This window comes from Mesoplodon bidens (assembly GCF_964165515.1).
Source record: "Mesoplodon bidens genome assembly, chromosome: 6".
NCBI lineage: Eukaryota > Metazoa > Chordata > Mammalia > Artiodactyla > Ziphiidae > Mesoplodon > Mesoplodon bidens.
In genome coordinates, this window is record NC_138162.1 from 116962376 (window position 1) to 116976474 (window position 14099).

General features: G+C 42.6%; 1 protein-coding gene across 8 annotated transcripts in view; it reads left to right on the forward strand.

Annotated features, from left to right (window-relative positions):
• The window catches only part of NEK1 (NIMA related kinase 1), a 226116-nt gene that overhangs the window by 194749 nt on the left and 17268 nt on the right, over positions 1-14099 (forward strand). For 7 of the 8 annotated variants that reach the window (XM_081237217.1, XM_081237219.1, XM_081237218.1 and 4 more), the window contains 4 exons: positions 89-240; positions 3711-3919; positions 4934-5064; positions 5234-5366. In XM_081237217.1, the coding sequence (XP_081093343.1) occupies positions 89-240; positions 3711-3919; positions 4934-5064; positions 5234-5366 (625 nt within the window). Of the gene's footprint in view, positions 1-88; positions 241-643; positions 1006-3710; positions 3920-4933; positions 5065-5233; positions 5367-14099 lie in introns of those variants that run through there. The other variant, XM_081237222.1, reaches the window with a different exon arrangement.

Here is a 14099-nt window from a genome sequence, read left to right on the forward strand (position 1 = left end):
ATTATTAGCTCCAATTTTCTAATTTTTTCTCTCGTTTTAATTTTCTCACTGCCTCACTCCTAATAAGATATCGGTTGCCTTTTTATAGATGTTGAGGACATGTTCACTTCCAGACCTCTCAAAGCTGTTCAGAACACTGATGGATGTCCCCATTGTTGGAGATGGACGTCAGGACAATCTTGAAATGGATGAAATGGAAGATGAGCATGTTAAGGAAGGACCTTCCGACTCTGAGGACATGTGAGCATGATGACATTCATAGATACCGACACCAACAGGAGTTCTGAATTTACCCATGTTCTAGAGATGGAGACTCACCCACGGTTTTCAGACGTGATCTGTAGCTGACCTTGCACTACTCCTTTAACTTCTTACAATGTATTTTAAAGTACAGTCAAGTAAACTTTGATATGTGTGTCTGCCTCTAAATACTGTAACTTGGTGTCACTTGAGGAATGTAAGGACAGGGTCACCATTGTGTTCTCTGTCTTACTGGCCACTGAGCACCCATCACAACGCTTGATGTGGCTGGTGCTTAATGGAGTGAACCTCAGCAGGATAGTGACTGTTTGGTAGTGTGATGCCACATGGTACAGGGATTGCAGTGGGCAACTGAAGGACTCACTACTCTACTCTTCCCCAGGAAGATGCCAGAAAGGTCCGTCCACATCTGTCTCCTGCCGGCTGTGATTTCAGAACCATGGCAGTGGGGAGTTAGCAGGTGGAATAGTGTGTGTGTGCGCGCACATGCTCACATGTGAGTTCTGCACTCAACTGCCTTCACAAGATTCCCTTCTTATTAATGCCTGAGGAATCTAGAATCCCAGAAGAAAATTTAACCAACACTCCTGAAAGAGCTGGGAACTGGCAGCTCCTTAGACAGTAATACCCCTTCACCTTCCTTGATACCAGTCAGCCTTCTCAGCCCATCCAACAAATGTTACAGACTTTTTGGGGAAATAAAACAGAGTGTTCAAGAAGTGTATTCAAGTCACTGGGAAAATAGGTTGCAAAATGCTGTAATTTTTATGATTTATTTTTTGATTTGTTTGAATTTAAGTTTCTCCTTTTTACCTCTGCCTTTCAGTAGAAACAATGTGTGTTTTGATCTAATTGAAAGCATGATATCAGTCTCATGATTTTTCTCCCTCTAGTTCTTGAGCTGGGCACTGGATCTGGTGCTTTTTTTTTTTTTTTTTTTTTTTTGCAGTATGCAGGCCTCTCACTGTTGTGGCCTCTCCCGTTGCGGAGCACAGGCTCCAGACACGCAGGTCCAGCGGCCATGGCTCACGGGCCCAGCCGCTCCGCGGCATGTGGGATCTTCCCGGACCAGGGCACGAACCCGTGTCCCCTGCATCGGCAGGCGGACTCTCAACCACTGCGCCACCAGGGAAGCCCCATCTGGTGCATTTTATTTTCTGTTTTTGTTTTTCTTAAGGCTTGCCCTTTCTTTTTAAATTTCTAGCCAAACTTTATCTTTCAAAGGTTGACTTTTGAGTCCTCTGGCTGTCCAGTGGTTAGGACTCCATGCTCTCACTGCCGAGGGCCCGGGTTCAACCCCTAGTCGGGGAACTAAGATCCCACAAGCCACGCAGTGTGGCCAAAAAAATAAATAAAGGTTGACTTTTTTTTTTCCCCCATAGAGTTCTGTAGCTTTTTGCTGGTGCCCTCAAAATTTGAAGGAGGGCTTCCCTGGTGGCGCAGTGGTTGAGAGTCCGCCTGCCGATGCAGGGGACACGGGTTCGTGCCCCGGTCTGGGAAGATCCCACATGCCGCAGAGCGGCTAGGCCCGTGAGCCATGGCTGCTGAGCCTGCGCATCCGGAGCCTGTGCTCTGCAAGGGGAGAGGCCACAACAGTGAGAGGCCCGCCTACCGAAAAAAAAAAAAAAAAAAAAAAAATTTGAAGGAAAAGTTACCTTTTTATCCTTGCTTCTTCTGCTTGGCTGTGGTCATTAAGCACTTTACATTGTATTTTTATTAAGCCTGTTGGATAACAGGACAACATTTCAGCACCTCTGTGGTTGACAAAATCCTTGGTAACAGTTTTTTCCTCGGAGTTTTTATAAGTCATATGTTTTTATGAGTGAATATAGCTTATTTGTGGCTTATATTCTTTTAATTACTAGTTGATGACAGAATTTTATTTTAAATTTTAAGTTAGAAGTTTTTAATGTTATTTTTCAAATTTGAAAAGTAAGTTTTTTTTCAAGTAAGTTACTTCATATGCATATAGGGAAATTTCACTTGACATTTTTCTTTGGAAAATATGCATTTTTTTGATCCAAACTTTACTTATGGTCATATAGTAAAACCTACTAAAAAGAAAATTCAGGACCAGGGTTTAAAGTTCCTGAGTCAATTTTCTGAGTGCTCATTTCATAAAAAATCTTAACCCTCTTACACTTTTCTTACACTGGCATGGTTAGCAGCCCACTTGCTTTAATACCATCTGTCATGGAAACTAATTCCTCTACAGGAAGATTTTACCAACAGATTAATGCCTAGTCATATAGCAATGGTACCTAGCAGATGTGTGTGGTATGTAAGTCTGGTAATTAAATATTAAGCTAAATGCTCCTAGAACAATGATCCAAAAGATTAGACACTGTCCTTCTCATTCTAATTAGATGATGTTTGCTTTTCTTTAACTGCTGCAAAGTCAAAGTGTAGGAGTTTCTACACATATGTACAAAATAAAGATATTTCTACATTAAAAATTATTTTTCTGTTAATGAAAATTTTGTATGAGGTCTCACATAATAATATTTATGTTTTAGTTCTTCAGTAAGTATTTGTTTATTCAGTTAGAGTCTAAACTTTAAGACAGGGCTTCATCAGCCTTGTGTTCTGCTTAATATCGCTTTCCCACTATTGAAATCCTCACTGTGAGTCCCTAATCTTTCAGAGGACTTTATGTATCTAAAACTCGAATTAACTGTTAGTCTACAAGTTCTTCCATTTGCGTGCCCCAGGGAGAAAGAAGCAGCTCCTCGGGGGAATGGAGCTGCTGAGTGTGCTTCTTGTGTCTTGTAGACATGGTCAGAAGGCCTAAATCTCAGTCTCGTTTTTGTCATTTATTGACCACGTGGCCTTGACAAGTCACTTGAGCACCTTGATTCATAGTTTCCATGTTTCTAAAGTGAGTTTTGTATGGATAAAATTTAAATAGTAGGATAAACAGCTTTAATAACTAAGGTATTATATGAATGTAAGATATTGCTTGCATAAATCAATTCATTTCAGCATCTGTAATTGCACAAAAGTAGAATTAATACTCTGGGCAGTGCCTGGAGGGCAAGACCCCCGCAGTGAGGCTAGTGCCCAGCTGTCGCACATCCACACCAAGATTTTGCTGAACCTTCAAAACTACGTGAAAGAAAAATATTTAGTCTGGCTCTTCAATATTGAAGCATTCTTTCAAAACTTAAGGAATTAATAATGTTGATAGTTACATGATTCTCTCTGACAAATCAGGACCATTTTATACAAGTCATCTTCGGGCGTATGTATTCCAGAAGATGTGTCGTGTGCTTTATTTATCAATTGTGTGAATCCTCATTTCCTTTGTTTAAAACTATGTGTTTTTTCAGATTTCTTTTTATCCACAACGAGTACTTTTAGGTAGAAAGGAGCGCATGTATATTGAGTTGAAGTAAAATTTCAGAAAGGTAAAAGTTTTGGTAACGTTCCATTTAATTTGTAATTCTCAGTGTGTTTGAAGAGGCTGACACAGACTTACAAGAGCTTCAGGCCTCCATGGAGCAGCTGCTGCGGGAGCAGCCTGGGGAGGACTACAGCGAGGAGGAGGGGTCGGGCCTGAAGACCAGCGACGCGGAGCAGGCCGCCAACGGCACGGACGCGGGCGATGAGGACGAGAGCCCTAGCAGCGAGAGCGCGCTCAACGAGGAGTGGCACTCGGGTGCGTGGTGGCCCACACTGCAAGCAGAGTGTCTCTTTCTGGCCTCGGACTCGAGCCCCTTCCAGCCTTAAGTGAGGCTGAAGCCTGCTCTGCGTCGCTGACTTGCATTCACTCTCTCTTTTCACACAGTCTGCATACATAGTTGTCCCATTTCTTTTCCACTAAAGTATGGAAATGCTTTTTTGAAGCGTTTTTATCCTGTTATCCTCCACTTCTTGACTTATTTTCCTAGTAATAAAGATAGTAACATAGTTTTCTTAGCCCTTTATGTTTTACGAAGGGCTTCCACATACTGTGCTTAACCAGCAGGGTTAAACTGAAAGAGTTTTTAAAACCTTGACACTTTTTTTAAATTTTTTGGTTTGGAAACAGTTCTTTGTTCACATCATTGACCCTAAGATGCATAGAAAATTTGTGTATTTAAATAACGATTTATTTGAGAAGAAGAGGTAATGTGAAAAAGAATGATTCTGCATTCATTTTTCTTTTACTAGAATTTTTCAAATTACCTTGGGCATGTATATGACATAAAACATATAAAGCATTTATAATACCTTTTAAGTGCCTTCCAAGTTTTATGATATACATCTTAGGTCATCTGTATGCTCGTTCATGTTTTGCCCCATGTTTAATATCAAGTTTTTAAAAACAGAGTTGGTTGCCTCAGTGCAGAACATATGGGTATGCTTTTTCCTTTTTTTTTTTTTTTTTTTTAGCTAAATTCAGTGACATCTCTTGGAATAGTTTTTATTCTAACCTGACTCACTGTTTATGTCTATAAAAGAAAAGATTTCTAAAGTAACATTCCTGTTAAGACAAATTTATATATACATACATTGATTACCTATATAAATGACAAGTATTATAATGACAGAAACTTTATATTGAATGTACAAGTAGTCTATCTCAATGACAATATTTACGTGTCACAGGATTTTAATCAGTTATGGTAAGAATTATTTTATTCAGTCTTTTAAATCATAAAATGTCTTCTTTTTTATTTACATTTTTTAGATAACAGTGATGGTGAGATAACTAGTGAATGTGAATACGACAGTGTCTTTAATCATTTAGAGGAACTAAGGCTTCACCTAGAGCAGGAAATAGGCTTCGAAAAGTTCTTTGAGGCTTACGAGAAAATAAAAGTGAGTAATATGTCACTTAAAACATCTAATTTTGAAATATGCTCTGTTTGAGTTACTAGTGAAATGTCAGTGATTTTTATTGGTCAGTAGACCCATTATAAATAATAAAGTCTCTAATTAGAGGAGGTTAACATTCAAATATTAACTTATATTTGGAAATTTGGTATAGGCTGTTCATGAAGATGAAGATGAAAATATTGAGATTTGTTCAACAATAGTTCAGAATCTTTTGGGAAATGAACATCAGCATCTTTATTCCAAGATTCTTCATTTAGTTATGGCAGATGGAGCCTATCAAGAAGGTAAGATTTCCTCACATCCTTATATTTTAAATAAATGTGCAAAAACTAAAATGACAAATGTAAATTGATGAGCTTATATCACATGCATTTTGGTGAAATCTGTATTGGAATTATATGTAGTACTTTTGAGCAGTTAACTGTGTCCTTCTCTTTGACTGATTCTGGCATAAGCTTTTATTGGTTTAAGTTTTTTAAGTCAGTATTTTAATTTAATTTGCAAGTAGCATTTTGAATGAGATTTTTAAAAACCCTCCTTATTGGACAGCTCTAGAAATTAGAATACTTTTTTATTAAGGAGGCAGAATTAAATTTTTAGACACATACGTAAAATTTCTCCTAACTAGAACCAAATGTAATCTCTTCTGTTGAGAGTAAGTAGAGTTCATCTACAGTGATTTGAGGGTAAACCATTTTTATATTTGGAAAATATTTACCAATAGAATCACTCAGAATATGTTAGGACTTTATTAAAAGTTATTAAAGTTAAAAATGTTTTTCCCCTTAAATTGGTCAAGAGCACTAAGCATGGAACCTAGAGACCAGAGTTACAGTCCCGACTCTGACAAGCTGGTCACATGACACAGGTGATTTATTTTGTCTCGAGTTTGTCTCCTTTGCTGTCAGATGGAGCATGACCTCCATACTCATGCACTGTGTTGGGTTTTCAGAGTGTTTATGGAGGCCCCCGTGGGCCTGGCACTTCATTTCTGTGGCCACTGAAGGGCACGGTCTGTGCTTACATGTTGTGTACAGTTTCCTTGGGAGATAAGACAGATAGATAGAAAGAAAGTGTAAAACTATACATAGAAGTGCTCATTCTGAAATGTTTTCAGTGCAGTAGGAATTAGAGAAGGGAGATCAAACTGGGAAAAATGGAAAGAAACGTAGAAGGCGTGACATGTAGGGAAAAGAACAAACCAGCGATTCATGTGTGTTAGGGTTAGACTGACTGTATTAGGAGCTTCCTGTTGAGAATTAGTCTTTGTGATTGACCCTGTGAAATGTGTAAGGAATGTGGAGGAAACCAGTGAAGGTTTCTGAAGTGAAAGGACTGACATAGTGGAAGAGGCAGCAGGAGCACCTGATGGAAACGGTAGAGGCAGTTGGCGTGAGTTGGTGAGGACCCGGACTTCATGTTCAGAGGGTGTTCAGTTCAGGTATTTCAGAGCCAGGGTTTTATTAAAATATTTGACATTTTGACTCATGAAAAATTAAGGCTGCTAAAATCACAGCTCAAGAATGCTTTTTATTTTGGGAGAAACTTTATGATTATGTAGACTTATTTACATTAACTGTAAGCTCAGCAAAAAATGTTTCTTGAGTTGCTTTAATGGAAGTAAAAGTCTTGTTAAAATTATAATAGTTATCGTTAAATTGAAACTAGAAAATCTTCAGGTAGAATAAGTACTCTTTTTTTTTTTTAATTTATTTATTTTTGGCTGCGTTGGGTCTTCGTTGCTGTGCGTGGGCTTTCTCTAGTTGCGGCGAGCCGGGGCCGCTCTTTGTTGCAGTGTGTGGACTTCTCATTGTGGTGGCTTCTCTTGTTGCGGAGCACAGGCTCTAGGCACGCAGGCCTCAGTAGTTGTGGCTCGCAGGCTCTAGAGTGCAGGCTCAGTAGTTGTGGCACACGGACTTAGTTGCTCCGCGGCATGTGTGATCTTCCTGGACCAGAGCTCGAACCCGTGTCCCCTGCATTGGCAGGTGGATTCTTAACCACTATGCCACCAGGGAAGCCCAGTAAGTACTCCTATAGCTTCAGACCCCACTGCATTTTCCTTACTTTTCTTCTTAAGCTAACAGAATAACTGCCAAAGAGTAGTTCAGGCCATTAGCAGCAAGGAACAGATTGAGTGTAAACCAGTCCTCTTTATAAGCCGGCAGTTAGTGCTGCCTGTGTGCTTCACTATGCAGTAGTGCAGATGATCGGAAATAGGCACAAACAGAATTATGTTTTATGCTTATGGCGGTTGCTATGAAACCTATCAGTAGAAATTTAAGGGAGCTCTTATTTATTAAAAAAAATATCAAAGGACAATAAAATAATTCCACTTTGGGGAAAAAATATAAGAACGTATTTATCCAAATAAATGTTTAGTGTCTTCAAAGCAGGGATGCAGACTTATTCTAATGAAGGTATTCCATTACACAAAATATCTTGAAACTTCTCTTTCAGAAATTCCCTGACAGCTTATATACCAGATTCTTTTGATTGTCTTTCTTGATACAAGTCTATTCTGAGAGCATTTAATTTTTTTGGAAAAAGCTTAGTTACTTGCAACCAAGTTCAGTGAATGAAGTGGGTAATCAAGATAAATGATATGTGATCTTTTTCAGTAACTTACCATTCAGTAATAAGCCTAATTTGTATAACTAGTTTGTAAACTGATTTGGAATATTTTGAACAAGAATTCATTTCTAAAAATATTTGTCAAAAATTAATACTATTACTTTAAAGGTATGATTTGTAGACTAAAGTCAAGGATTTAAAGTGTTGATGCGTAATTTTGGCAGTATAAATTTTCATAAGATTTATTTATATTCCATCTCATTCCCCCAAAAAAGGTTTAACTACATTATATATATGCAGCGTATATATATGTGTGTGTGTGTTTATACACACACACACACAGAACAAACTGAAATTATGTTAAAAACAAGTGTTTGGGAAAGTCAACGTATCAGGCAAATGAATACCTCAGGCAAATGAGTGCAAGCAATATAATATTAAGCCACGTTGAAGTAGGAGCAGAAAGTTCATGGTCAAAGGGTCTCTACAATTTGGGAAAATCATTCACAAATTTGGTGCTGAGATTTGTAGCAAAGCAGGAAACCTAACTAATTACTTGAGACAAAATATGTCCGTTACTCAGTGGACAGCTCTTTTTGGTATTGAAACAAAGGAAAAATGTCCAGTGATTCTTTTAAAAAGGGGACTGTGATACAGTGTTCCTCAAACTCGGGTAGCATATAGAGTCCTAAAGGGGAAAATACTTTTTCAGACTCCAAGAATCTAAGTCCATAGACCTCAGTGAAAAACTGAAGTCTTAGTCTTTGCAAATGTCTGTCAGTTGTGTTTATTACTATAAAACATGGGGGTTTTTTATATATATTAAAAAAATCTTTTTATCAAAATGAATATATAAAATATAAACATTATCTGGAACTTGTATATTCCTGATTTAATTGAAATCTTGGACACCATTTTATAAAACAGCCTTGTTATGGCCTGAAAACATTCTCAGTAACTTTTACAATATTTGGATTTCATAGGACCCTTTCTCATAATAGGCATGAGGCCAGAAAAATGATTGTATTTGAGTGAATCTGTGGAGAGTATCAGACTAGTTCTGTTCATACTCAGACTGCATCCTTCAGGCAGTTCTCACAGTATCGTTTCAAGATGCTTTTCATGAGTAGTCAGCAACAGTGTGTTTGGGAGTTAACGTTGCTTGACAGGTGTTTGGAAAACTTGCCCCTTCCTTGGAGAAAAAGCACAGTCAGCTGAGCCACGAGGTAGAATTGACACCATCCTGTGACAACTGAGTGGTTTCAGAAGGACACATGCCTACACAGAAGGCCATTCCCCTGCAAAGCACCACCAATCATGCCGGCTAATGCACTCCTCAAGAAGCAGTACCAGGTTTTCTCTGCCACACAAACGAAAGGACACGAGGACCCCGAGTTCTGGATCATAAAGCCTGCAGTAATTCCTTTAGCCTGGAAAAGAATGCAAAGCAGCTAAACATATCAACTCACTAAGCTGGTTGTAAAATGTACATTGAATTCTTTAAATCAGCCATCCCCAACTTTTATGGCGCCAGGGACCGGTTTTGTGGAAGACAGTTTTTCCACAGAGTGGGGAGTGGGGTGGGAATTGTTTGGGGACGAATCAAGTGCATTACATTTATTGTGCACTTTATTTCTACTATTATTACATTGTAATATATAATGAAATAATTATACAACTCACCATAATGCAGAATCAGTGGGAGCCCTGAGCTTGTTTTCCTGCAACTATATGGTCCCATGTGGGGGTGATGGGAGACAGTGATACCCAAAGTGTATTGCTTATGTCCAGTCTACCCCGTTAGATGCAGCTTAATTGTCACTTGCCACTCACTGATAGGGTTTTGATGTGAGTCTGCAGGCAAGGGATTTTTTTTTTTTTTTTTTTTTTTTTTTTTTTTGCGGTACGCGGGCCTCTCACTGCTGTGGCCTCTCCTGTTAGGGAGCACAGGCTCCGGACACGCAGGCTCAGCGGCCATGGCTCATGGGCCCAGCCGCTCCACGGCATGTGGGACCCTCCCGGACCGGGGCACGAACCCGTGTCCCCTGCATCGGCAGGCAGACTCTCAACCACTGCGCCACCAGGGAAGTCCTTTTTTTGTGTGTGTGTGTGGTATGCGGGTACTCTGTGTCTGTGAGTCTGTTTCTGTTTCATGGATACGTTCATGTGTGTCATATTTTAGATTCCACATATAAGTGATGTCATATGGTACCACTTGAGTAAGTGCCAACAGTGGCACCTGCTGCCCCACCCGGCTCTGCCTCAGGCCTGGGTCACCTCTGTGTCCCAAGGTTCAGTCTCTGCCCCAGTCCTGGCTGCCCCAGTTCCAGTGCTACCCTGTGGCTTGGAGTGAATGGGGCTGGAGAACTGGCTCTGCTGGGGCTGGGGTTGTGTGATGAGGCGGTCCTGGGAAGAACCTCACCTGTTAGAGCGCACCTCTCTCTGCACTGCTTCTGGGGCCAACACTCGAGCTCCTCACGACTGGACTCCAGGCTTCTCCAGCCCTTGCATGTGTCACAGCATCTTCCAGCCAGCCAACAGGGCTTGTGTCCTCTGTCTAGGACCCCAGGATTGGGACGCCCAGTCTGTGGCTTGACCCGCTCACTCCTCAAGGCAAGTGTCCATCGCTGCAATCTCCCTTTTCCTCTGAGTCCCCTCCCAGGGGCACAGGTCGTGACCTGATCTCTCTTCTTCCCATCATACCAGATTCTCTGAGAATCTTTCTTACAACCTTGGTTGTACAGCAGTCCGGCTAGTTTCCAGTTCGTTTTCAGTGAGAATTGTTCCACACGTAGATGTATTTTTAATGTGTTCCTGGTGGGAGTGATGGTGAGCTTCACATCCTCTTACTCTGCCATCTTGATCTCTCCCTTTAGAGTCCTTCTTATTCGAAGTTCTTACACTGCAGATCTAGCTGTCTTTCCCCAGACTGTCGTCTTTTAGGCCACATCTTAGGAGATAACAATAAAACCATGTCATCTGCGTATGGTGCTTAGACACTTTTATTTTCTGTGTTGGTGGGGGGTAATGAGGGAGGGGATGAATAATGATATGTAGTACACCCAATAGTGGTATCAGGGGCATTAAGTTAGAATTAGAAGTTAAAAAGATTTTCTACAACACATTTCTGTTTAATTTAATCAGAAATTATGTGAGTCCTCAAAAGACAGCCTGAACTATTCAACTCCTCCAGCTGTCACAGTGCAGGTTTGGTAAGCACCCACAGTATAAAACTCCCCTGTCATAGTGCAGGTGTGGTAAGCACCTACAGTATACAACACCCCCATAATGTCACAGTGCAGGTTTGGTAAGCGCCTACAGTATACAACTCCCCTGTCACAGTGCAGGTTTGGTAAGCGCCTACAGTATACAACTCCCCCATACTGTCACTGTGCAGGTTTGGTAAGCACCTACAGTATACAACTCCCCTGACTGTCACAGTGCAGGTTTGGTAAGCGCCTACAGTATACATCTCCCCTGACTGTCACAGTGCAGGTGTGGTAAGCGCCTACAGTGTACAACTCCTCTGACTGTCACAGTGCAGGTTTGGTAAGCGCCTACAGTATACAACTCCCCTGACTGTCACAGTGCAGGTTTGGTAAGCGCCTACAGTATACAACTCCTCTGACTGTCACAGTGCAGGTTTGGTAAGCGCCTACAGTATACAACTCCCCTGACGGTCACAGTGCAGGTTTGGTAAGCGCCTACAGTATACAACTCCCCTGACTGTCATAGTGCAGGTTTGGTAAGCGCCTACAGTATACAACTCCCCTGACTGTCACAGTGCAGGTTTGGTAAGCGCCTACAGTATACAACTCCCTTGACGGTCACAGTGCAGGTTTGGTAAGCGCCTACAGTATACAATTCCCTTGACGGTCACAGTGCAGGTTTGGTAAGCGCCTACAGTATACAACTCCCCTGACTGTCACAGTGCAGGTTTGGTAAGCGCCTACAGTGTACAACTCCCCTGACTGTCACAGTGCAGGTTTGGTAAGCGCCTACAGTATACAACTCCCCTGACTGTCACAGTGCAGGTTTGGTAAGCGCCTACAGTGTACAACTCCCCTGACTGTCACAGTGCAGGTTTGGTAAGCGCCTACAGTATACAACTCCCCTGACTGTCACTGTGCAGGTTTGGTAAGCGCCTACAGTATACAACTCCCCTGTCACAGTGCAGGTGTGGTAAGCACCTACAGTATACAACTCCCCTGACGGTCACAGTGCAGGTTTGGTAAGCGCCTACAGTGTACAACTCCCCTCACTGTCACAGTGCAGGTTTGGTAAGCGCCTACAGTATACAACTCCCCTGACTGTCACAGTGCAGGTTTGGTAAGCGCCTACAGTATACAACTCCCCTGACTGTCACAGTGCAGGTTTGGTAAGCGCCTACAGTATACAACACCCCTGACTGTCACAGTGCAGGTGTGGTAAGCGCCTACAGTATACAACTCCCCTGACTGTCACAGTGCAGGTTTGGTAAGCGCCTACAGTGTACAACTCCCCTGACTGTCACAGTGCAGGTTTGGTAAGCGCCTACAGTATACAACTCCCCTGACTGTCACAGTGCAGGTTTGGTAAGCGCCTACAGTATACAACTCCCCTGACTGTCACAGTGCAGGTTTGGTAAGCACCTACAGTATACAACTCCCCTGACTGTCACAGTGCAGGTTTGGTAAGCGCCTACAGTATACAACTCCCCTGACTGTCACAGTGCAGGTTTGGTAAGCGCCTACAGTATACAACTCCCCTGACTGTCACAGTGCAGGTTTGGTAAGCACCTACAGTATACAACTCCCCTGACTGTCACAGTGCAGGTTTGGTAAGCGCCTACAGTATACAACACCCCTGACTGTCATAGTGCAGGTTTGGTAAGCGCCTACAGTATACAACTCCCCTGACTGTCACAGTGCAGGTTTGGTAAGCGCCTACAGTATACAACTCCTCTGACTGTCACTGTGCAGGTTTGGTAAGCGCCTACAGTATACAACACCCCTGACTGTCACAGTGCAGGTGTGGTAAGCGCCTACAGTATACAACTCCCCTGACTGTCACAGTGCAGGTGTGGTAAGCGCCTACAGTATACAACTCCCCTGACGGTCACAGTGCAGGTTTGGTAAGCGCCTACAGTATACAACTCCTCTGACTGTCACAGTGCAGGTTTGGTAAGCGCCTACAGTATACAACTCCCCTGTCACAGTGCAGGTTTGGTAAGCGCCTACAGTGTACAACTCCCCTGACTGTCACAGTGCAGGTTTGGTAAGCGCCTACAGTGTACAACTCCCCTGACTGTCACAGTGCAGGTTTGGTAAGCGCCTACAGTATACAACTCCCCTGACTGTCACAGTGCAGGTTTGGTAAGCGCCTACAGTATACAACACCCCTGACTGTCACAGTGCAGGTTTGGTAAGCGCCTACAGTATACAACACCCCTGACGGTCACTGTGCAGGTTTGGTAAGCGCCTACAGTATACAACTCCCCTGTCACAGTGCAGGTTTGGTAAGCGCCTACAGTATACAACTCCTGTGACTGTCACAGTGCAGGTTTGGTAAGCGCCTACAGTATACAACTCCCCTGACTGTCACAGTGCAGGTTTGGTAAGCGCCTACAGTATACAACACCCCCATACTGTCACAGTGCAGGTTTGGTAAGCGCCTACAGTATACAACTCCTGTGACTGTCACAGTGCAGGTTTGGTAAGCGCCTACAGTATACAACTCCCCTGACTGTCACAGTGCAGGTTTGGTAAGCGCCTACAGTATACAACTCCCCTGTCACAGTGCAGGTTTGGTAAGCACCTACAGTATACAACTCCCCTGTCACAGTGCAGGTTTGGTAAGCGCCTACAGTATACAACTCCCCTGACGGTCACAGTGCAGGTTTGGTAAGCGCCTACAGTATACAACTCCCCTGACTGTCACAGTGCAGGTTTGGTAAGCGCCTACAGTATACAACTCCCCTGACGGTCACAGTGCAGGTTTGGTAAGCGCCTACAGTATACAACACCCCTGACTGTCACAGTGCAGGTTTGGTAAGCGCCTACAGTATACAACTCCCCTGACGGTCACAGTGCAGGTTTGGTAAGCACCTACAGTATACAACACCCCTGACGGTCACTGTGCAGGTTTGGTAAGCGCCTACAGTATACAACTCCCCTGACTGTCACAGTGCAGGTTTGGTAAGCGCCTACAGTATACAACTCCCCTGACTGTCACAGTGCAGGTTTGGTAAGCGCCTACAGTATACAACACCCCTGACGGTCACTGTGCAGGTTTGGTAAGCGCCTACAGTATACAACTCCCCTGACTGTCACAGTGCAGGTTTGGTAAGCGCCTACAGTATACAACTCCCCTGACGGTCACAGTGCAGGTTTGGTAAGCGCCTACAGTATACAACTCCCTTGACGGTCACAGTGCAGGTTTGGTAAGCGCCTACAGTATACAACTCC